Here is a 27,014-nt window from a genome sequence, read left to right on the forward strand (position 1 = left end):
CTATTCAATTGTTTATAGGAGACAACCATGAGAACTGGTCTATGGCTGTTATTTTTAACCCAGCCAATTCACAGTCAGGAGTGAATCACTCCCATGCACACCAAGAATAACAGCCACATCATCATCTGCAGGCAGCATAGATGTAACTCTTACATGCCCAGACTGGACATTCTCAGCACCTTTTCTATGCTTTGAAATCCAGGAATTAAAATCATGAATGGGGATGTGAAAAGACAAGGCACATTCTTGTTAGGTTCCTAAGCCTACCCTTAGCTCCTATAATGTAAGCAGCATTCACACAAAACAAACAGAGTGACACTGAGTAGTATGCAAAAGTAGCTCTGGAACCTTGTACTGTTGCAGCACCTTTCTTTGGGAATTCAGAGGTATTGTGTTGCATGCATTCTCTGGGTACTGTTAGCACATTTAGACCATGATGTTATGCTACCTTGACCACTGCAATATCTGTGCAAGGCAAAGAGTTGATCTACTGCTTATTGACTGACAGACAAATTTCACTGCTGTTCCTGAATCAGAAGCTCATTTATAGGACAGCATCTCCTTTTCAATACCCCAGCCAAGGCTGTCTCATGAAGTTTAATGAGCCTGATTCCTCTATATCTATCATATATCCTCCTGGTCCTCATTTGATAATCTAGAGATACTGTCTTCTGTGTAACATTGAAAAAAACATGTTAACAATACTAACTCAACAACAACCAGCACCATCAGTATTTTTGGCTAGATCTCGTCTACTGATGCACCCTTTCCAACTAGGAAATATGTAATTGTATTAGTGAACTCTAGAATAAAAATAAACTAAATGTCTCCTCAATATGGGTATGCCCATTTGGTTCAGGAATTCATCAATGTGTTCCTTTTAGCTTTAGGCAATCTTACTAAGTGATGTTAGCATTTTTCTTCATTTGATAAGAATAATCCACACAGTTCCCTTATTCTCCCTCATCAGATCATTTGCCAGAAGCTTTTTGATGACATTTAAAATCATTTCCCTTGGCCTTGTCAAACTTATATCACACTTCAGCCTACACTCAGGCCATGCTGACAGCTGTTGCCTTCCTGGCCTACCAAATCTGTCACGCTGATCTTGAGACCACCATGCAAGTACTTAATAGAAATATTTTTTCTTCTGTTTGATTTCTTTCCTCGTTGTTGGTGACCACACGAGGTACTTGGATTGCCACCAATTCAAGCTCATGCAAACTTTTAGTTACAGCACCTTGCTACTGTACAACTAGTAAGATTTTCAAGTAGATAAACTGAAGTTTTCAACCCTCTCCTGTATAGGGTAAAATATTATCTGGAGTTCGAAATTGAACTCATCGGACATAGAACTGCCTAACTGGCCTTCCAATGACACCTTCACCACATGTTTAGATTTACCACATCTATCCAGCCTTCATCAAGATTTTATGTTTCAGCTCACTATTAGCTTCTCTTAAGCTGAAAGCTTGACACCTCTCCTGCCCCAGGTATAAAGAATACATGACTTTAGGCAGATTGTCACCAACACAAAAGGTCAAACTTTGACCACTGGTCCAAGATGCTCTTCCACAATAAACACTTTTTTTTTGCTTTTTCTGGGCAATCCTAGATTACCAAAGGAGTACACTAACAATTTACCATTCAGTCACACCCCCTCCAGATACCTCCATTCTTCCTTATATGAACATTGAATTGATCCAGAAGAACTAGAGAGTCATGAGATGGAAGCCTGTTATCTCCATTCCCATGACCTCTTATTAGGCCCAGTAAACTGAATAGCTGGGGAGGCATATGCACAAACAGTACATAGCACTTCCCTTTCTACGTGTTCCTGTGTGGTAAAATGAAAGACCATATGACAGCATTTTGATGAGAATTTCACTGAGTTCAAAACCGCACTAGTTGTAAAATTAAAACTAACATGGAGAATGATGAAGAAAATGTGAAGGGAATGCCTGGAGAATGGCTTCCCTGATTTGAATGCGCATTTAGATAAATACATGACAAAGGTCATTTGATTTTCTCTCTTATCAATGTTGTGCCTGTATATGTTACTACGAATGGTGCAAGGTTATATTTCACGAGTGCATAAAGTTTGGTTTAGTGCCCAGCGCTATGCTGTAGTAACAAATGTCATATAATATGAGTTATTACTTTGATACATTATACAACAACCTAATAACTCATTGCTAACATTTAAAAGAACTTGTTAACAGTTCAAAAGCTTCCAACCTTTTTTCTTAAGTAACATACACAAATTGGTATTTGTTACAAGTTTGCTTCTAGAGTAATCACCCTCTCTACCCTACACCTCCTACATCTATGAAACAAACTTTTGCAAGCAGCTAGCAAACATGAAGCAGCCTTGATGTCACTGCTATTACTGACATAATTTGTAATGAAGCAGCCCATATTTACAGAGGAAGAGATGACTCTCTTCACTTGTCAGTAAGACAGTGTTTACTTTTATATTAGTATGTTGTAGAAGTTTTATATACAGAGTGAACATTTCACTTTTTGGACTGAAGTACCGTCTCTGTAATTATTCTGGTAGTACAGAATTCCCATGAAGGACAAGCGAAGGGTGACATGCCAGGTGTGTCTGTGCAATCTATTGATTCACTTTTGTTATATTTTGATTATGCATCACTGCATGCATGAAGAACAAGTGCTTCAAATGTTTGCCTTGCAGTCATCTGTGCCTCCTTATAATAAATTCATTTGTGATCCATATTTGGCAATTGCAACAAGGGTGACCATAGATCAGCCACTACTTTAGCAGTATTGTCATTTGTCTTCTGACTTTATTATCTTCTTAGCACATTGGGCAATACATTTCCTTGTCTGTGGTTAAACTGAGCCAGCAGGGGAACTAATACCAAAATTAACTTACGGCAGGTCAGAGTCACAGTTTACAACTAGATATAGTTGAGATTTCAGTGAAATTCTTACCAAAATGGCATAAGCTACAATGCACTTCCATCAGAGAGTGTTACATTTCCAGAGAGAATGCATCAAAATATAATTATTTTAGAACCATTTTAGCTTCACAGAAGCTGATGACAGACAAGGGCATTTCAGACAACATTGTCATCAATTTAATAAAGCAACAGATTTCACTATGGTTTATTGTCATCTGCCCAAATATTATTCTTGCAACTATATCATCACCCTAGCTAATAAAATCCTCATGGTGAGGTCCTTTCAGCTCTCTGTAGAAAGGGATATTTTTTTTTTTTTTTTTTTTTTTGCTTTTGCTGATTATTGCTCCTGCTATACACTTCAAAAAACAACCAATGTTCCTTACTGTTCTCATAGATGTTTTTATTACTGCTTCCATTTTCAGCTGTCTTTCTCAGCTTTTTGTATTTCAAATACATAATTTGGTTTTCTTGCTAAAGTGATTTTTTAACTGCTGTTTCTGGCTATATATCAAGTGTTGTCATACTATTTTCACCATTCATGCCTTCACGTGTATCCACCCTGTTGCAAAACCTTATGTCATCAGATAATAACAAACATTTCCTTCCTGACTTCCTGCAGTAGAATAGATGACAGTGAAAAGCCCACCACTGGCCACTTGTACCCCATTGGAAATCATTATTTCATCTCAGTGGACTCCATGTAATTAATGCCTTAATATCTTTTTAAGTCATACCTAATGCATATAAATTAGGACAAACATAACATTTATAAATCCTAAGCAGCAGCTTTGCCCTCTGGCTTAAAGAGTTATTGTTGATCTAATTTCTGACAATGGTTTCCACTCGCGTCTTCATTTCTTAACTTGTTCCTCAGCTTAATCTAATTATTTAAGCAGTGCATGGAATGCCTGTGAAACTCCAGGACTAGATTTTCTGAGAAAAAAAATGCTTTTCCTTGTTAGTTCATGGTGTTGGTATTGATGCTAACTATGTTTTTTAAATTCACTGAACTGGACGTGCCACATTATTTAACCTGATATGCAACTTTCTCCTCAAGAATACATTCAAGTTATGGTTTATACTCTGTATCATTGTTTCACCACGGCGACATTTAAAAAATATATAACTTTAATTGACTTAACTGACATAGCACACAATACATTTAAAAACAAACAATGATAGTAGCACCAGTTAATGTAATGGAGGTCCAGAAACATCCAGTCTCGTTCTTTATTATTTAGCTGTCAGTTTACAGCCAACAGAGTAACTGTAACCAGTGGTCTGAATGAAAGTATTCTGATTACAGCTCAGTGTTTTTGTTCTGAGTGCTGTTTGTAATCCCCCTTAATAATGCCAGGTAGGTAACAGGTTAAGTACATCAGAAAGATTTCAGTCACCACACAGCAGGAAGTGAACAGAAAACAAATGCTGAGTAATACTATGGCATTCATAAAGCTGATGCAAACATAGGAGGCGGTTGCATAGTCATTCAGCAGAAACAAGTGTGTGATGGGAGAGCAGACTTAAAAGCATACGGAAACTCATCTGGCTAATAATGATAGGGCAGCCTACACAGAAGCAGAACAGGTGTTCCAGAGGAAACCCAGCCTCAGATTTTAAAGAAAGTGCATCACTGTAAAAGCTGAATCTCTGCAGAGCACCCTTTATCTCTCATTAATAATTGAATTTGCAGTGTGCTTGAAATGCCTTAAAGAAGCAACTTAGAAACAAAATAATTAATAAGCAGTATTATCACTAAGAAAGCAAAAGTTTTTAATATGTCCAAGAAAGTTCTCACTACATCATTTCATGAGGAAAAGCACTTAAAAAGAGATTTGAAAAATGATAATCCATTGTCCTCAGCAAATAAATGTTCTGGAGAGAGTAAAGTGGTACTCAAGCAAAAGGTGACTCTGTTCAGAGGAATCTCCATTATAATTGGCACTATCATTGGAGCAGGAATTTTTATTTCTCCAAAAGGAATTTTAAAAAGCTCAGGAAGCGTGGGAATATCACTAGTTATTTGGATACTATGTGGTATCTTATCACTTTTTGGTAAGTTTTATCCTTCGTGTGAGATTGTCATTAACAAGTTCTAAGCTGTATAACAACATGTAGTAACAGGAAAGGGCATCTGTATATATTTTCTTTATTACATTAATCATGATGTTTGAAGTTGATTATTATGTTTTTATTATACCTTACAAAAAACAACAAATGCATATCACAAGCTGTATACACATGAAATAAACATTCAGAAGTTTTACATAACTGATTTTTTGTTAAGCTTTCAATACAAGTTTTAATGACAAAGTATAAATAAATTAGATTCAAAGAATGGATGACATTAAAACAAGTTATTATATATGCTCTGATTGTCATCTGTGAGTTAGTTATAACATGTGCCATAATTTTTGACAAGCTTAATAAGTATTCTTCTAAAGAAGCGAAACTTATTATTTAGACTATATAAAGGAATCCATTTCAATAATGTGTTACCCTGTGAGCATTTTAGAATTTGAGAACTCCATGATTTCATTTCAGCTCGTGGCCCAAGACACTAGGGAAGATGACATTCCAAATTGTGTGAATTAGATATGCTTTTTCATCTAGATAAAATAATGAAGAACAGGTGGCAATGTAAACTGCTAACAAAAGTAATGTATGTGTGTCTGTGGTTATTAACATATTTGCAATATAGTAATGTGTATATTTAAAGACAGACAGACACACACACGCACACACACACACACACACACACACACACACACACACACACACACACACACACACACACACACACACACACACACACACACACACACTGACATACACTTTTTTAAAAAGCTGCATATTGTTTCTCAATTACCTTATTTATTCTAAGTAGTAATATTTAACTCTGGCTTCTTCACAAGTATAGTTAACTGTGCTCCTCATATTTCATGATCATCAGTGTCTTTTATCTATTCCCTAGCAGCTACAGTAGCAGGTTCAGTGCAGCTGTGGTGTCTGTGCTGGCTGTTGAAAAACAAATAAGATGCAATAATTTCTCAACCTTTTGGCAGACACTATGTGTAGTACCCAGTACTAAGTAGAATTAAGCTAAATACATCCAATGATTTATCTTAGTTACAATGGCAGACCATTTTGGCAAAAGCATGAATAATGGATTTTTTTTTTTTTGCCAATTCACTTCCGAGCAACAAGCTTCCCCTCGGGCTGCTATACTGATACATTTGGTCTCCTAGAAGTAAGATCACCATGGATGACTTATTCTTTTAAGAATAAGGATTAAGCATGCTGGGAGTGGTAACATTATCTGCATGCAGAAATGGAGGTTTTGTTTTTATAACAATATATGCTCCAGTCTATACCCATTGACATCCAAGTTTCAGGCATACTTTTGGTCGATAAAAGTGCCGTCAACCACTTAATTGAGTGATGTAACTCAGAAATGCCTCATTGCATTGCAATGAATTCATCCTTGAGTTGTATAATCTCCACCAGTGAATCTAATTTTAAACATGCACCTTATGCATGTAAGGTAAGATGTGAACAGAGAAAGTCTCATCATTCCTCTAGACCTCTCTCTCTCTCTCTCTTCCACTAGTTCCTCCAGTGTTCAGTCTGCTTACTTAACCTGTCACCTAGGCTGCGAGCTTTATTCCTGTAAGACAACTGAGAGCAGGGAGTGGGATAAAATAAAGATAACTGTATAACTGCTTAAAGATAATGTTTTGTATTGGTGCCCATAGTTCAGAATGTATTGTATTAAGTTATAAAAAAGGGAATTAAACCAAAACCAGGTTTTGAGAAGTCCAAGCAGGAAAATTTAGTTTATAAGACAGATTTTGGAGAATGATTGTAAGAAGGGTTATATGCAGATATGGTTTTGTTTTTCACTTTATTTGCCCTTTTTCAACAATGCTGTTTGAATCTGTATAATACAACACAGTCTATTCATCAGAAAAGAACTTCTCTTCCATTTAGTTACAGTGAGCCTGCTCTGATTCACTGACTGCTTAAAGAGTCTAAAAGAGCAAATGTGAGAGCCAGAGATTGTCAAGCAGCTGCAGGTTCATTCATTCTTACCCCATATTTCCAAATTAGCTTATTCATTCATGGTGAGAGTCAGGTAGTAGAGAGTGGGACAGTTTTTCTGGTCCTGCATGGTGGCCTACTTTCTCCCCTGGCAGAACACCAGTTCCCCTGGGGCAGGTCTTTTGAGATCCACCATAGCTGCCCTCTAAAGAGAAGTGTGCCTTCACAGACTGCAGTCCACTTGGCATTTAGTGCAGCTTGCACACAGTAGCCTAGTCTCACTAGACTCAACTTCCACCCTAGTGCTCCAGCTAGGTGCCACCCACATGATGACCCAGATCTTCCCTCCTCACCCTAGGATGGGTGAGATGAAAGCAGATGCTTACTCCCAACTTCCCTACCAGTTCTTTTAGCTGATTGACCACTACTTAAGTTCAAACTTCCTACAAAGTAGTCGTTACTTTGTTCCTCTGTGCCATGGTGTGTTGATGTTAGTGCCTGTTTGGAAATGAATTACTACTATCCATGCTACCAATAAGTCATTTTGGTTCAGTTACATTTTTCTCAATACTGAATAAGTAAACAGCAGTGCTTCGTTAAGTACTGAAAGTTAAAGACCTTAAAATAATTCACATTCTCCTTCTCCATATTCATGTTAGGTGTGAAAGTTGTAAGCACTGCTCATTCACCTGTGACTGACAGGTATCACTTAAACAGCTAGTAAGACAAATGACAGCTGTCTACAGTTTTCCAAATGGATAAAAATAATGCTTTACTGCTAACAAATGAAATTATTTATTATATCGTTATACACTCTACAGTAAACTCGACCCTGTTCTTCATAATATTCATTCTCCAAAAATCCCCTCTTTGGAAAAGAGTTTCACTTTAGCTGTTAATGTTTGTTATATAGTACAATGCCTCTCAACTTTTACCTTAAAAGTTAAGGTAAATGCAAAATAATTAGGGGGGGTGAAAATTAGGGACACTTTTTAAAAGCTATTACTATTAGCTCAGAATTTTTTAAAATGACTTCCAATTTTAAGAGGTAATGGGCCAAAGTCTGAGAGCAAATTAAGGTCATCCCTCCAAAATCTGGATAGTTGAGAGGTAAAGACTAAGGATGTGAAATTATGACTAACCACTAACAGTGAAAGTGCAGGATCTATACTTTATAGGTTGTGTCATAGAAACTGAGAAAAATTGTTTTATTAAAAGCATCCAAGTCCCAGGTTTTTAAATACCCCCTGACTTGCAGCCAGAGACTCAGGCTTGTTGTAGCACTCATGGTTGGCTGCTTTCACTTAAACTTGTATGAGATGTGGCAGCTGTGCATAGATAGTATATCTGTCATAGCTCACCTGAACACTGTAGCTGAGTTTAAGCAAGGTTAGCGTGACAGTATGTAGGAAAGGGAGAAAGAATGGGAGGGAGTGTAGATGATGGTTTCAGGCAGTTATTGGAGGTGGGATTTAGGTTTAAGGAAGGAGGAACTATATGTTTAGGAAGAGAGAGCAGAAGGAAAGTTTAGGGTCAACGATCAGCAAAGGAGGTTTATAGTTAGGGAGTAGTTGGGGGTTTTAGGGTAGGGGGAAGTGGATATTTAGGTATAGGGAATGATCATTTACTTTAGGGATTGGGAGTAGAGTGCTATGTTTAAGAATAAGGACAAGGGTGAAGTTTGTAATTAACTATGACTGGGCTAGTGGGAGTTAAGCCACTTGCCAGCTAGAACAAGTCTGTCCACGGCTATAGACATGCATACTCTTGTAGCAGACCTGAGGACAATTCCAGTCTGAATCAATGTGGTATTTAATAAAGCAAAATTGTAAGGCTTTCATGATTTATGAAAAGGAAACACATGAAAATGGGAGAAAGAGTAATATGGTATTAAATGTTTCCTGGACACAATTGCATAACTCTCAACTATACAGATTTTTGCAGAATGTTCAGAATTTTGCATCATATTTTTGGTCTATATTTAATAAAGTTGTGGTTTTCTGGCAAATTAGTGGCAAATCCTTGAAGACTGAGATTAGAAAATAATGACAGACATTTGAGTTTCAGACTTCATACCCTTCAAAAAGTTCATGCTAATGCAAAACCTGTTACTCTACCAACATTCCAAGTTTGTAAGAGCAATATGTAAAAATTGTCCCTATTTTTGGACCTGTGTCTCACATATTAATGGCTTTGTCCAGATTTCATGCTCTAAGAGGTTGAGAGGTATGGGCACTAAACAACATCAAAATGACTTTACTGGACAAAAAATAACTCTGGTAGAAATAACTCAAGAATAAGTTTAGCTGCAATTAAAGGTGAAGTTCTTCTATCCAGTGAATGTATAGTTTTTACTTTGGATACTTTGTGCTTCAGAGCATACTGCTTCTGCAGAAGTATAGTCCCTGTAATCAATTGCACAGTTTCAAGCTGGCATTCAAAATGAATTCCTGGGTATTATACAGGTTAATTGCAAAAGAAAAAATCCGCTGGTCTGTACAATCAAAGGGCTCTCCTCCAAACACAATACGCTCCACCACTCGATAATAGCCACAAAGTTTATTTAATTAAAGTAATAACAGCTATGAACACCAGAAAGAACTACGTACAGCTACTATGTATAAACAAGAGATTGAGCGCGCTTTCGTCCGTTCCTTTAGGACTTCATCAGAATCTAATGAACCATTAGGTAAAATCCTTAAATACTTATCCAAACACTAATTAGTGCCCAATTAACCAAATGGAACTTAAACAGTTAAACAGTTACACAGTTTGAAAAAAATGATATGTAAAGACTGATACATAAAAAGTCTAATACATAAAAAGTCTGATACATAAAAACAAATTACTGCAAAAAAGTGTTCCCATAGAGTTGTTATCGCAATAAAAATTATCCAGCATTTTAAAATTATTTAGTACTTTTGAAAAAAGCACCACAGATACCTGTTAAAATGTATAAATATATAAATATATATACAGGCATATGCGAAAGAAACATGTTGTGTTCATTCTGTAGCTGTGTTTGTATATGTGTTTGAAGGAGGTACCTGGAGGTTGTATTATACAGGTTAGCTGATAGCCACAGGATTATTTTTAAATTCCAGATCCACTTCTTGTTACCCTGTGCTCCCAGATTTTTGTACAGGATATAGATGGATGCACCATGTGCAAGCATTAAGATCACTGTTTATAACCCAGTAACTGGAGAAAAGTTTCATTCTACTACAGAGAAATATAGCAGTTGTTAGTTATGGTGGCTTCTGTGAAATTTGCTTCATGTGATCTAGCAATTTTGCAGCTAGCTATACCGATCTGTATGGCACACATACCTTATATAGTCATGTATCATAAAATGATGCTAAGGAACCTTATATTACTTAGTCATGTATCATAAAATGTTACTAAGGAACCTTATATTACTTAGTAATGTATCATAAAATGATGCTAAGGAACAACAGTGAAAGTAACTGAAACAAACACTGAACAATTTATTCAACAGTTTGACCTTTATTTTACTATTGATCACATAAATTAATCAGATATTGACTGGGTCTGATTGTAACAACATTTCTTATAACTTTTCTGGAACAATACCAAGCCCTTGGGCAAAGTAAAAAAAAAAAAAAAAAACTGGAGCTCAGTGATAACATGGAGACGTTCAAGACATTTTTGGTACTGTTTACATACTTTTACTCATACTCATGAATTTGAAGTATAATCTTCACTGACCTATTTTAATAACTCTAATATTGATGTATACATTGCAGTTATATCACTTAATTCATAGATGCATGTCCCCATAATTTTCTTTAAAACATTAACAAGCAAACACAGCTGTCAACTGCTTTTTTCAGAATTGCAAAAGATGTCTCAGATTACTTGATATCATTCACTTTAAAAGGTTGTGAAATAAGGGAATTTGTATTTGCATTAATTTTTACTATTCTAATGAAAAGGCAGTATTTGTAACTGGAGGCAGTACGTTAGAGATTTACATCATTAGAGTACTGTCAAAAATCAATCATTTTATAAGAGGCAAAGCAGATGTTTGAGTTATAGTATGAGATGACCCAGAAAATCCAAGACAAGTGAGGGCTATGATGATATTCTGGTCATTTAAGAGATAAAACATCTTCAAAAAGTTTCATTTTATTTTACACTTATAAAAAAAAATCTTTCCATGTGCTGTCATTAGGTAGGCCAACACCAGCTAGACCCTGTCCCTATATATGCCATTTCATTAGCTCCCAAGTCATCAAATAACATGATTGTGGCTTTCCATTCATTACAGCAATTATGAGGCTGATTTGTACTTTTATTGCAAATATGATATAAAGCAGTACAGTGAAATGCCCTAAAAATATGGTGATGCTGATATTTTAAACACAGTACTGTAGTAGAGTGCCATAGTAGGTAGTATTGTTGCCTTACAGCAAGAGATTACCCAGTTTGATTATTGGTTGGGGTGCCTTCTGAATGGAGTCTCAATGTCCAGTCTGTATTTGTGTGGGTTTTCTCCAGGGCACCAGTTTCCTCCCATATTCCAAAGACATGTGGTAGGTGGCTTGGACATATTAAATTCCCCATAGGTGTCATTGTGTATGTGTGCATATGTGGTATGAAAGAACAACCATGGCAGAGTTAGCCACATGGTAATGTGATCATTGGTTGTTGATAATCATCATTATTGAAGTGACACCTTGATCCCATGTGCAAAAAATGGAAAAAGGGTCTTGCGTTTTGATAGCCAGATGCATGCATGGATAGATGGATGTAAGGATCGATTGATTTTTAAATAGAAATGCTAGATTCAGTGATTATGACTTGTCCTTAACAGATTTTATGATACCCAAAGGATAGTTATTCTAAAGTAGACCCAAAGTAAACAACTACATTATATTTCAACTGGCAGACCAGTGCTTGCACTGCATTGCACTGTAGTTTTCTGAATCAGGAGAAAATTATATGAGAATATTTTAGGCTTATGAGGGTCTCCACACAACTCAGATGTGCAAAGCAGTGTCTTCATTTAATACTACCAGCCCTCTTAGCCCTTTATCCAAAAGTTAGATTAGATTATTGAAAGTGCTAGATGAATGCTGACTGGTCAGAAATATCATCCACCAAATTTTCTGACCAGTGTGGTTGTCTTTCTGGATTTTGAACATAGTGTTGAAAATGATAGTACACTAGTTCTGAAACTCCAGTAGTGATTTTTACTTAAATGTTCCTACAGTTTTTTTTTTATTCAGTGATTTAAAGGCATTGTATCTAATAATTTAAGATCACTCACTCTAATGTATCATTTATCTCAGAGCCTGTACATAAAATCCAATTGCAATTACTGACAGTGTTTCAAGTAATAAGGAAAACGTGAAGTGACATTTGTCTGCCCTTACACAAACATCCACATGCAATCCTTTCAGTTATCAGTAATAATATAACAAAAACATATCATTTTGTATTAACATATGTATAGGAATCGGGCTTCATTCTGCAGAGGCATCATTTAGCAGAAGAACTGTGTATTGTCAAAATATTATACATGTTAAAAATTTATTTTAACAGAAGTTTCAAAACCAAAATACTGTATACTTTATTTTCTAATAGCCACCATCTTGTCAGGTGCTATGTACCACTTGTACACCTTACTCTGTCAGTAGGTGATGAAGAAGCTTTTGTCTTCCTCTGTTAAGCACTAGCAGGTAAACCCAATAATGACACAACCTCTAAAACCTAGCGGATGTTGTATATATTCAGTAGGTTTGCATATCATGAACTAAGCATGGCAGTGCATAGCAGAATAAGTGTGACACAAACCTGTCCCAGAATAACAGCAAAGTGAAGGCAGTTTACTAATTCCACATTTGGACAGCTATCTCCTCACAGCTCTGCTGTGGTTTATATACCTGTTCATCCTGTACTCACTGTTGGTGTCCACAGGGTTCTTGGATGTGAGGCAGATTTACCACAGCCATTAGTGATCTTTGTCATTGAATTTTCACTTCCTCAGATCCCTTTCTACCTATAACAGCACAACTGCTAACATCACTGCACATCTGAGGCAAGTGATGAAACAGTCACTTTTATGGTTTTATTTATTCGTAACTTCAGTTACTGCCAAGCTTCTCTTACAGGAGCCAAAATGGTTTATACTTGTCTGATTCCTATGTTTTATCTCCCTACTGCTGTCCTGTCTTTAAGGATTCAAGCTCAAGTGGTGCATAATGCAGAGACAGCAGGTACGCAATGGCAATAGTGCATGTGTTTCAGTTCCTGTGCATGTCAACCAGATGTTCATTGTCTTTCCAGAGCTGTATTCAGACAAGATATTTGCTGCCAATGTCCATTCCTCAGCCATGCTGTACTTAGGTGACCGAATTCTTCATCCTATTCCACATCCTTTGAAGGACAAGTTAATACTACCTTCCATAGACAAAAAATCTGGCATCCTGATTTTATAATCTAACTTAAATCAGTGAGGAAATAAATGCACACCTTGTCTTAGTTTGCACAACTTGAGTCCTAAACTGTTTTGTTTTATGCCGTATCTTATAGCTGTAATCACTTCAGTCCTTCCAGTCCTTTCATTCTACAAGCATGAACGCATTTGGCTACTCTTCTTCAACGTAAGAAAATCTGATTTTTGTAACATCCCAAGTGATAGCTGCATGCCTCCTGCAAGATTTCATTTTGTCTCAAAAATTATGAGAAGCTTTTGTGAAAAATGATGGGAGCTCTCAGCCCTGAATAAATAAAATGTTTTTGTCTGTATAACCACTTTATCTTAGGCTTGACCTTCACCTGCTAATTATAGAAAACAGTCAGTTGACTGGATTTTTCTAACTAAACCTGATAAAATGACAAGGGAGAGTTATCTCTCTTTGGCAGTGTACACACCTCCCATGTGTATCTTGTATGGCATTCATATTACTTACTTACTGCATGAGTGCTCCAAAGTAACGCAGTTCAGTAACTTACATCATGTATTTTTCCCTTAAAATGAGCTTACAAAAATTCCAGCTATATATGCTTGTTTCTGATTTGTTTTCATTACTTTATTTTTCAGGGGATCATTGTGAAGCCTAGTCCAAATTCCCAATTGCCCCCAAGACCACTGTCTGGTTAAGGTCATGGTCAAACCGTATGCAACTGAGGGCTGAGGGAATCAAACCCTGAACCACAGAACTACAGATCGCAACCTACACATTTTGTAATTTTAGAAGAAAGGGACATGCGTCATTGATGCTTTTTTGCACATCGAACCCTGGGCATGTTCCTGTGTCTACACTAGAGGGTAAAGCTATATATGGAAAAGCCCTGATGGCTGCATAAATGATGGTACCTGTTGGTCAACTTTCACCCTGGTGAATGGAGTGTATAGGACAGTTGTCAGCAGGCAGCTGGGAAGAAAATTGCCCCCCCCCCACCAAAACAAAAAGATCCACTAAGTTATCACACTTTGTACTTCTTCAGAATGTTAAAAAAGCAATCCATGCAACCCTTTTTTAAAACAAGATTAATCAAATTACTTTACTTAATCAATGGTTCAATGACCTTTTAAGCAAAGGTTTAAGTGATATTATGCATTCACTCAGCCCAGAAATTTTATTTGTCTGCACCAATAACATTTACTGATAATCTTTATTTTCAGTATAACTTTTTTTGTCACTGCCCCTGGCATTATTATAGCAATATCCAGTACCTGACATCTATTATAGCAATATCCAGTACCTGACATCTTATGTGATGTCATGTGTATAACCAGTGCTCGTGAATGTATTGTTGCTTTCTATTTGTATGAGAATGACATACCTTTAATTTAATGTTTAACCGTTATTACTCCTGCCAACACAAACAGTTAAACAATGCAGGGAAGAAGATAAAACAATGTTTTCAGTTTCACAATCAGCATACTTATTAAATTTATGATTTCTTTGGGTGAGTAGAAATATGTGACATATTTTTATACTGTGGTAACATGAAAAGATACCTGTTATTTTTTTCAGCAAATGTCTTGGCAAGAGCAGCATTGCTTTTATAACACATGTACACACCTTTTATACATAACTGATGATATTAGCTCAGTTTCTGTGACTATATTAGAGGAAATGATAAGGGGCAGGATTCAGGAAGCCTCCGTGTAAGAGTTATAACTCTTACACGGAGGCTGCAGTTAAACGGTGTGATGTCAGCATGTCATGCATATGCATGAGGTGCATGAGGCATGCTGAATCACACTGTAAGTCTTACACGGTCCGTGTAAGACAGTAGAAGCGTGTCCATAGGCTAAGCCCCGCAAGCGGACACGCCCCCGGAAGTCTAGAATGGCAGAAAGTAAACACCGACGAGAGAGGCCATGGAAATGTGAATAAACACACTACACAACACATGCCCCCACAGACCAGCAATGTAAAATGTAAAAAGTGAACAGCTGTTATAAAATGTAAAATGAAAACTTTTTTATTTTTTTTTAAAACCCCGTAAATGTTTGCTAATGCGAGCGCTCGTGTGCGCGGGTGTGCTACTAGTGTAACTGCAGTTAGCAATCAGTGGAAAAGGATATAAGAACTAAATATGTCAAGCAAGCCAAGAAGTAATAGCATAGCGGTAGAGTCTTCAGCTTAAGAGCAAGCAGGCAAGGTTCGAGCCCACACAACATCCTTTTTATTTTTGTAAATAAGCACTAAAAAGGCCCCTGACAGTATTGTACAAATGTAAAAGCATTTCCTTTTGTAAAATGGAATGAAATGGATCATATATTTTCAAGTAATACAATAATAAAAATATTTAGAAATGTACTGATAGCTAAGCTGCTGTCAAACAATGTGAGACAGAGTGCCCATAGCTGAGTAGTGTTTCAAAGGCTGCAAATTGCTTGCCCGTAGCTAAGCACTGGTTTAACAGGCTCAAACTGTGTGCAACTAGCTGTGCTTAGCTTAACATGCGTGTTAATAGCCAATTAAGATTTAATCCAGCGCACACCGTTTGTGCGGAGGTGCGCGCCGCGCCCACAAGCTAACCGCTGGGCAACGTTAAGCAAGCTGTATCAAAAGTGCCTTTACACAGACACACCCCTCATCCTGTCTAGACAGTCATAAAAATTAAAAATCAGTGGTCAGATTCAAACCCAGGATACCATTAACTAGAGTCAAGGTACTAAACCACTAAGCCATGACAGCAGTACTTAGAAATGCAGAAATAGCATATATATAGGATGTAATCCAAAATGGAGCATGATAAAGCAGTTTCTGTGAAGTTGATACAATTCCAAAATGGCCAATCATAGAAATGTGCGGGGAAAATCGGCATATATAAGCCCCATAGGCAGGAATACACAGCATAAACGATTGTAGAATAGACCTGCAGGCAGAATGAGTAGAGTAGGGGAGGGACGTTGCTTTCGAGCACAGCAGTGAGGCGTTGAGGAGTCCAGATACATGGTCTGGCTCCTAGTTCATCATCATGAGGCCCAACTCATGCAGGGCCAGGTCTCATGGGGAGCATACAGGGCGGAGGCATGGGACCAGTTGGCTCATGATCTCACCAGTGCTACTGGGATTCCACGTACTGGTGAGCAGGTCCGTCACCACCATGCGGACCTGAAGCGACGCAAACAAGACCAGTTGACCCAATGGATCCAGGAGGCCCGGGATATGCCCAACGCCCCACTACTGAGTAAGTTACATTTTACTTATGTATGCAAGGAATTCAACTAGCTGATACCATGGAGATGTGTATTCCAATATTACTTGTCTTGTATTACAGCTGCAGGTGTCCACTCTGCGAATCGCAGGGCACATGACAGCAGGCTGATACGGCTGCGCCACCATGCAGGTTAGTAACCCCACCTAGTACTTGTAAATAAATATTATAGTGTAGCACTTAGCAGAACACTGCAGTGTATTCATTAAAAGTAATTGAATGTGCAAGCAACAAGTGACAGTGTGCAGGTATGGCTGCATCAAGTTCATCAGTATGTAAGTGAAACTGGAAATATAATTGATAGAAATAAATAGTTCTGTAAAACAGATGTCCCACCATTAATTAAATGTAGTATAACCTGCAGTAGTCTCAAGAGTACAGCTTCAGAAGCTGAGTTAATTACATGTGAGATATATCCCCTGTTGAAATGCTGAATCATGACAAGTGAGGCTGCTGGAAAGTGTTTGAATCACCACATGTCTAATATGTGAACAAAGCCTAGAAGTACCAACCTGAACTGTGAAATAGCAGGATGTGTGAGAGTGACAGAAAGGGTCATGTATCAATAAATAAAGTAGTAATAACTCCTGAATATATAAGCCTCAGTGTGGTTCTACAGAACTAAATGCATGTGGGAATTAAAAATTAACATCCCAAACTGATTTCAGTGTGTCTGATTCTTGAATGTTTAAGCCAAAATCTGTATATGGTGATCACAGTCAACAATTTTCAGATAGAATGAATGATTGTCTGACATACTAAACATCCATAGTTGTCCCCTGCCCTGTCATCAAAATGTAGCAGGATGATGTATCTGATCAAATTCAAAATAACTAGGATAGTGATGTATCTGTAACAGGTCTAGCATGACAGTCAATTAAAAATCATTTGAAAACTATCACCCACAAGTTAATTGTGTTTCTATTACAAATGTATATCAATGTATAATTTATGAATGTGTCAACATTTTCATTCTCCACCCCACCCTATAAATGCAAATTAAAAAACTCACTAAATATCGGTATGTGAAAATTTCATTAACCATGGACATTTGTCCTGTTGTTTCAAAAATATATGCATGTCCGTTGTTGCATGTGCCCTGTTCATACCTGCAAACCTGATGGCCTGTTGCCATTAATCAACCCTGCATGTTGTTTGATTGTGTATTTCTGTTCAAATAATGCATGTGATATTGATATGCCTGTTGTTCAATGGTGTTAATATCTGGGTGTTTGTTTAATGGGAATACCAAAGCATGCTGTTACAACTAATTTGAATGGAATAATATGCTACTAACCCAAACTAACATAACATACTCACAAACCTAGAACGCTTGGGAAGGCGGGTCCCAGCGGACCCACCTCATCTGGCTATTGCACCTGGCACTAGTGCCCAGGCCGGACCCTCCTCCGGTGGCCCTGTGCCAGCTTCGGGTGGAAGCGCTGCAGGGGATGGGGCCTGTCCCCCGTCTGCAAGCATGGTCGGAGGAGCCCGTCCACTCACCCTCCAAGGTGTCCGGTCTGTGGTGTGAAGGGAGATTCAAGACTCTGTTCTTGGGCCCCTACGCCAGCTTGAGGCCCGGGTGGCACAGCTTACGGGCATGCCCGTTGAGCCACCTGCACAGCCCCCAGCACAGCCCCGTCCTGGGCTGTGAAGGAACAGTGGCAACTGCCTATGGGTGGGGATATCAGTTCCACTGTTGCCATCTGTGGGCTCATGTGCCCTGGATATCCCAAACCTCCATCCCCGTCAATTGTGTAACCCCCCCACATGTGTCATACACCGCCCCTGTATGCGTCTTGTCTGTCTTGTCTGTTAACCTACCCAACCTACCTCCCCAGCTATACCGACTACCTTCACCTGACATACCACTCTCACCTGAGGAAAAAAAGGGCACTCTGTACGCACAAAAAATTACGCCCCATACATAGCTGTCCATGTTGCACACATGTCCGCTGGACATTGAAACTGTCAATTACAATTGGCTGTACAACAGGTATTAATGTTGTCCTGACACCTCTCTCAGGGGTGGAAGGTTTCAAATGTCACACCAAATTACATACAAATGCACAGCTGTTGCTGAGAAAGACATGGGCAGCTATGGGCCTCACCTACATCCCTCCTGCAAATCCCAAGCTTGTTTCCCTACTGTCTTACCCTCTTTGTGACCCCTTTTTCACCACTTTCCTGTCACCCATTTTTCTTTTCTTTCAAAGAAAATAGCGCGGGTGTGCGCGTGTGTTAGCGGAGCTCACCACCAGTGTGCATGCGTGAGCTCCGCGCAAATGAGCGCAGACCTGGTTTTAAGTGCTTAAAAGCGCCTTTGGCATGTTTGATTGACAGGTCCTGTACTCATTTCGAAAGAAAAATAAATTCCCACTGTCAGTCTTGAACCCAGGACCTTGGTAATACTAGTCTTTATGACCTACCACTAAGCCATGACTCTCATCCAAGAGCATAGTGATAAAATAAATATAACATGTAATAGTAGGAATGAATATAAAGGCAATATAGGATGTGTACTACCCAAAGCATGTCAGGTAGATTTTTAATGTCCGAATTACTGGATTCCCATACTAGTTTAGTGTTAACAGAAACAGCCCTGCTAATTGTTAGCTTGTACATAATAATGTAAGGTAATGTACATATATGAAAGTATGTATATGTACACATATATATATATATATATATATATATATATATATATATATATAGATAGATATAGATATATATATATATTAATACATATGAAATATAGTTGTAGGTGTCAGTATTCATACACACTCACTACAGGAAACAGTGAAGATAAATGCAGCAACCAGAATCTACAACACAGCCTGACTTCTGTGAGACTTACTAACCCTTTTAACTGCTTAAAGGTGCCTTCAGCACTTTGATTGACAGGCCCTGTACTCAATTTGAAAGCAAAATAAAAGCATACTATTAGGCCCTACCACAAGACCATTGTAACACTAGTCTGTATGACCTACCACTAAGCCATGACTCTCATATAGGAATATAGTGCTAAAATAAGTATAACATGTAATAGTAGGAATGAAGATAAAGGCAATATAGGATGTGTACTACCCAAAGCATGTCAGGTAGACTTTTACTGTCCTAATTACTGGATTCCCATACTAGCTTAGTGTTAACAGAAACAACCCTGCTAATTGTTAGCTTGTACTTAATAATGTAAGCTAATGTACATATATGAAAGTATGTATATGTACACACACACACACACACATATATATATATATATATATATATATATATATATATATATATATATTAATACATATGGAAATATAGTTGTAGGTGTCAGTATGCATACACACTCACTACAGGGAACAGGTGAGAGAAATGCAGCAACCTGAATTTACAACACAGCATGAATCATGAGACTTACTAACCTTCACACTCACAGAACACTGTCGACAGCATACCAGCATGGTCCACGCCCTTACAATCTGAAAGGGCAATGCCTATCTCACATACACTTTTATAGCACTGTCCTAAAATCACAGTGAGAAATGCAATCAGTACACAACTGGCTGCATGCAATTAGCAAATGCTGCCTTACAATTGGTGCAGAGGCCATCACATGGACCTATGCAGATACCTACAAAAGCATCCAGTACTAACACTCCACACATGCAATACATTCATTGCACCAAACCGATGGAGAAAGAGAGAGAGAGAGAGAGAGAGAGAAAAAGAAAGAAAGAAATAAAGAAATAAAGGCAGTGATAAAAAAAAAACTGCATCATCACAGCAACAAAACCAGCAGCAGCAAACAGCAATTAGCACCAGTGACACAGCAACAGCTGACACAAACACAGGTAATGCAAAGTAGCAGGTTAATACTGTGTTTACTGTGAAACCTCCAAATGTATCATAGCTCACTATCTATAGGTATATCCATGAGATAGGTTGTGTGTACATAGTCCTGATATATATACATATGTAATATTGCTGTACATGTCTTCCATACTTAAAATTTCCATAGCTTAGAACACAAGGCCAGTTATCAGTAGTGATTCACAGAAGTGCTGAGAAGCTGTGTATTACGTGGAATTAGCATACCAGTGAAATAACAAGCTAACAAATAACAAGCATATAAACAAAGCTAGATTCAGGAGGCTTGAATGTAGTGTATGCTACAGCAAACAAGGTGTACCAATGTCAGTAAGATACAGTTCAAATATGCAGGCACTATAAACCTTAAACCAGAAGTTCCCAGCTATGAATGGCAGAGTACAGCCTATTCTCACACAAGAGTGCAGACCACAAACCTTGTTAATGTTAAATAACTGGCCTGAAGCCCAACTGCTTATACCAGAACTAATACACTTGGACACTGGGCTCTCAATCAGCAGTTTCCAACTTAGAAGGATGAAAGCTACCTGTCCTGCCACCACAGTGCTTGCCACAAACCTTCCTAATGTAAAACAACTGGTCTGAAGGCCAAGTGCTTAATCCAAAAGACTTAGAATGATAGCTACACTTTAATCAAATTACAACCAAGCAGTAATAAATACAATTTAATACTTTATGTATAGAATGTGTACCATATATTGCTGACATACTCTGCTGATATCCTGTTTGTGTACTTTTCCAGGGAGATATGGCTCCAAAAAGGAACCCTGCATACTCTGCTGCAGAGGACGAAGTGATCCACCAGAGCCTGGTGCGTGACTATGACATCCTGTTTTCACGCACCACCCAGAATCAGCAGGAGGGGTCTGCACTGTGGCAAAACCTTGTCAGCAGGATAAATGATGTTGGCATGCATGATAGGACATATGAGCAGGTGAGACATTACTGCAGTGATTTGATTAGAAATGTCCATCAGCGTGCTGCAGATATCCGCAGGCAACAGGTTGCCACAGGTGGGGGGGTGGCCACACATCCCCCCCTCACCAGACAGGAGGGGCTACTGCTAAGTGTCATGGATCCAGCCCCAGAACAACAACAGCATCAGACTTGCATCATGATGGAGGTTGGATCCACACAGCAGCAAGACACTGAGCGTGCAGGTAAGATGCCATATGTACATATGACTGTTCTGTACACTGTTACTTCATGCATGCATAAGATGTGCACGTGGTATGTATCTGTCATCATGATATGTAATTGTGCATGTGTGATACTGGCATTATGAGCAGCTGATGTGTATAAGGGAACTGGTGTACTACTGTACTGTATCATATGCAAAAACAATGGCACACTTGTGCCCACTGACATTACTTTATTCATATTTCCAGGTCCCTCCCATCTAGCAACGAGGCAGGCCATACATGCTGGTGAGTGTGTTTATCATTACCTGAAAAACTATTTATAAAACTAATAAGAGTAGTGTAACTCAGTAGTATACATGCTGGTGAGTGTGTTTAATAATACCTGCAATACTCAAGTTAATACTAGTAAGAGTAGTGTAACTCAGTACTGATGTGTGTGTGTACTGTGGGGTGTGCATGTGTGAAAATGTGCCTGTGCCCATGTGTGCATGTGTGTGTGTGTTCATGAGTGCATGTGTCCATTTCTGAATGTGTGCATTTGTATTGAAGTGCATCACCGTAAAATATGTCTTGAGACTGTAATCTGTGTTCCCTGTTTTCCTCCCATAGGTTCTGGTGCTGCTCTGGTGACCTGCAGCAGGGAACCTGAATCTTGTGCCCCAGGTACTGATGATGAGGAAATGTCTATAATGGTGCAGGAAGATGTGTCTGGGTCCGCCATTGGTCAGCCAATTGACAGTACACAGCTGTCAACCCCTTCAATGCGCACAGTCATCCTGCCGTTACATCCTTTGTCACCATTGTCCCTAGGTGATGGACAGTATGCACTGGGCATAGATCAGGGTAATGTGGTACCTGTGGTACATGCATCCTCACAAAGCAGCCATGAGCAGGGTCCTCCAATGGTACCACGCAGACAGTCGCCCATGGGTTCTCGTGGGGGCAACCGTGGCCGTACTACCTCTGGCCGATGTGCCCAAGGAGGTATGTCAACCTCCACTATGTTTCGGACTGTTATGCAGGCACAGGCACGTATGGAAAGGTACACCAAACCAGGGTCTGAGGGAGCTGACAGCATGTCGCACAGCCATGACAGATGGCATGTGTGACATTGCGAATGCTATTCGTAATTTCACAGATGTCATTGACAGATGTTGTGGGGACATACAACAGCTGCTCCACAACCAGATGCCCATGGGCCAGGGCGATGGTGTGCGTTTGTGGCGTCGACGTGGCCGTATGCTGGCAACAGCACCAGCTGGCAGTCACCATGGACGACAACAGGCCCACTCACGCACCTCAAGTGCCAGCAGCAGCCCCAGCAATGCTGGGTTAGTGCTGTCATCAGGACGCCCCAGGAGACCACGTGCACGTGGCTCTGGACAGTCCCAACAGGGAACTGTGTCCAGTCAACACACACCCGCTTCCGATGACAGTACCTAGTCTGGGTTAGTACTGGATACGGTCCGTAGCACCCCTGCCAGGCACAAGTACCGTGTCCGTGCCCACAGACACTGATCTGGATGACCTGACAGGTGCAGTCTGTGGCTGTCCACAAAACCCTGTACATGGCAGCCATTATGTGGGACTGTGTGCGTGCTTACACACATGCAGAAATTTAACACGTAGGGCAAACACATACACACACACACTGCACCAACACTGGTCCACCCTGTACTGCTGCCCCTCACAAACACACATACACACACATGTTAATTGGTGGTACCAGTGGCTGGCTTGGGCATACCTAACCCACACCCTGTGCATATGATGACACTGTGCCACCTCCTGCATACTACAACATCAGTGCAGGAAAAGGTAAACACGTTGCTGATGCACAGGGTGACTACATAGATGTGTATAAGTAGTAACATGTTGGTAACTGTTCACTGTTCCACTATGATTGTGTGTATATCCCAGCATTCCTGCTGCAGTAACTGTATGAATGTCCTGAATTGTTATCTGCACCCATACTACCTACCAAAGTGTACCAGCTGCACACCATCACATGCTACCATTGACTATGGGAATGTGCATCATGTGCTGTATTGTGGATTCGGCTATATGTGTCTGTTCTGTCACACATGCATTTACACACACCCTGCTACCCCCACACATGCACACGCTCACCTGCCATTTCCATTATTTATTACCCTACATGAGTAGCTGTCGACACATGACAGGTACACATTTGAAAAGTGCACTATTTGGATTACTACCGATTTCCTCTTCTCTGCCTGTGCTCGCAGGGTGCAGGCAACCTCATTAGTTTAAAAGTGTAATGTGCATCAGGTACTGTGGTTCCCTGATTGCCACATCCAACATGTTTTCCATACGGAAATGCACACACAGAAACATCCCACATCCACACACTTGCCACATTCAGGTTTCAAAACACTGTCTAGATATGTTCTGGTGCGTGTGCATGTTACAGTAGCATGTAGCACTATACTGAGTACTGGCAGTTGCCTGTTGTCATGTTGTTTGTATAGGGTGCTGTCAACATCACTGTTTGTTAAGGGAAATGTGCTCCCTGCAGTGCGTAGCCCCATTTGGCAAAAGCCACATCCCACCCCCAGCATTGTGCACACACACTAACCCCACTCACACTAAAACACATACTTTCCATTTGCAAGATTCAAACCCCTACCTAACTGTGTTATGACACTAGAGACAGACACATTAGCAGAGTGCGCTATTTACATTAGTGGGAGAAATCCTTTCTAAGGCTGTACTTAGAGGGTGCTGACATCATCTGTGTTTAGGAAGAAGGATGTGCACCCTGTAGTGTGTTCTCCCAGTTGGCAAATGGCACTTTTCCCTCACAGCATTATGCACACACACAAACCCCCCTCACACTAACTCACATACATTCGCTTTGCAGGATTCAAACCCCTACCTATGTTATGATATTAGAGACAGACACATTAGCAGAGCCCGCTATACGAATTACTGGGAAGCTTTAATTCAGGTAATATAGTTATAGAGTGCTGACATCATCAGTGTTTCAAAAGGGGAATCTGCATCCTGTAGTGTACTTTCACAGTTGCTAATAGGGGCATTTCCCGCACACACATAGATGTGTTTGAGGTTTGCATATGTGGGGGATCCAGTACTCCAGTGTGATTAGTATATGGTTCGATTGCAACAATGAGGGATACACTTCAAGTGGTGAGCATTTTGTACTCATGTTTGTGATGATCAGGTCTAGTATATTTTCCCCTCTTGTGGGAATGTTGACTACTTGTTCCATAGCTAAAGAGTTTCTGAACTAGGGGAACCCTAGAGCTTGGGTATTGTGGCTTGAGTAATGTTCACAGTCTATGTTTGGGTAGTTGAAGTCACCCAGTATGATGGTGTTTGCAGAGAAATCTATACTCTCCTGTGTCTTCATGAAGGCTGTGTGGGATTCCTGAGTTTGAGAGGGTGATGTAAGAGCTCCTCTGTGTCTCTTTTCATGTGGACCAGGGAGGTACGTCTCAGGTTGTTCACACCAGCATGGACAATGACTGCCTCATACTTGTACTTGCTGTGGAGTGACCTGAGTGCTTGTGTTATGTGGCACATTCTATCACCCGACAGGTAGTTAAATGTGACCCTCACTTTGCTCAGTCTGGAGAGTGGGACGTCAGTGTGTCTGACTATGGCATCACCTATTATAGGTGTGTCACACATTGTGTTTGGCCTTATGGGCTGTGCCTGTTAAGAACACTGACTTTGTGAGGTCTGTGTTGCTTGTGATATGTGTTTTTGTGGGATGCAGCGTGTCTGGCCATGTCATTTCTGTCCATGGTCTGGTAAGTATCACCTTTGGTGACATAGGTATTCATATGTCAGCTGGTGAGCATTTGCAGTGTTACCTACTGAAAGTTTTACAGCTTGTTTGTTGTACAATGGACTACGTGCAGCCCTGCTTACAGTAGCTATGTTTGCATGCATGTTTCCTTGCAGTAACCCTGGAATACTGATCCGACCTGCCATGCAGAGTTACACAGCTTCTGTGGACTCCTAGTGACATCTGCATAGCTTACTATATGTATGTTCATGTCTCACTTGACAGAATGTCACTGTTTCTCCTGTTCACATGTACGTTGCCTGTGACACTTTGCATATGACTTACCTGGCATCTGTCCACGTGAGCAGTCATATATGCCACTGCATGACTCTAAACCTGATGATGCACACACTCAAAACATTCCTCAGCATGAAGAACATCGCTATCTGTGCAGTAACAGATACCGGATTCAGGGCTACCAACAGCATCCCCAGCACTACCAAGTTATACCTCATACCATGCTTTTCAGGCCCAAAAACTTGCACAAAACCACAAAAGGAGGGGGTGTATTGATATTCATCCAAGATACCCACACCTCCAGGTTGGTGGCAAAGCACCAAACATTAGAGACTATCCATATGCAAGTAACAATGGGTAAAACTGCCTTCCAGGTTATAGCCTGCTACAGACCACCCTCACAAACACAAGAACCACACTTGGCCTTCCTGAAAACAGTTGGAAATATGTAGGTCTGTCCATACACCATTATATTGGGTAAGTTAAACTACCCAAACATAGACTGGGAGCATGACTGTAGCTCCAACACCCTAGCCCAAAGATTACTAGAATTTATATACCAAAATGCTATGGAACAACTTGTTACCACTCACACAAGAGGGGAAAACATACTGAACCTGATCCTCACTAACATGGGGACTCGATGCTCCAGACCAGAAGTGTATCCCTTACTGGTAGATCAGACCATAAACTAATCTCAGTGGATAGTCACATCCCAAGGCCACCCCCTGCACAGAAGAATACAGTCAACAACTCATGTAAAGCAAGTTCACACTCCTCATAAATGATGTGGAAACCTTCAAAGCCCCCAGGCCTGTTGAAAATATGGACCAGACTGCAGATACCTGTATAAAGGCATTCTATGGACACCTTCAGGAATGCATGGATCATGCAATCCCAAATAAAAGCAAGACCCAATCCTCCAAAGGCAGACGTCCTGTGTGGTGGACACCAGCCATAAACAAACTATACAATAGAAGGATGAAGCTACTAAATGATACAACAAACTCCCAAAATGTGAAGGCATCACTGATGAGTATTAGACGAAAACTACAGGCACTCATAAGATTGTCTAAGGCCATCTTTGAGAGAAAATTCCACAAGACACTGAGGATAATCACAAGGCTTTCTTTAGTTATGTTAGGAACCTGGGTGGTAATTCCCAGATATGCTCAGAGGTAGTCCAAAATGTCAAAAGAAATACCAAACACACAGACATTGCCAACATCCTAGTGGACAGGTTCA

The 27,014-nt window shown here is 39.7% G+C and overlaps 1 protein-coding gene across 1 annotated transcript in view; it reads left to right on the forward strand.

Moving 5' to 3' along the window:
• Positions 1-4,389: 4,389 nt before the first annotated feature.
• The window catches only part of SLC7A11 (solute carrier family 7 member 11), a 1,258,598-nt gene continuing 1,235,973 nt past the window's right edge, over positions 4,390-27,014 (forward strand). The window contains exon 1 of the mRNA XM_044061647.1: positions 4,390-4,985. Within this exon, the coding sequence (XP_043917582.1) occupies positions 4,709-4,985 (277 nt within the window). The 5' untranslated portion in view covers positions 4,390-4,708. The remainder of the gene's footprint in view (positions 4,986-27,014) is intronic.

This window comes from Protopterus annectens, chromosome 2.part0 (assembly GCF_019279795.1).
Source record: "Protopterus annectens isolate FY-2018-M chromosome 2.part0, PAN1.0, whole genome shotgun sequence".
In the NCBI taxonomy this organism is placed as follows: domain Eukaryota; kingdom Metazoa; phylum Chordata; order Ceratodontiformes; family Protopteridae; genus Protopterus; species Protopterus annectens.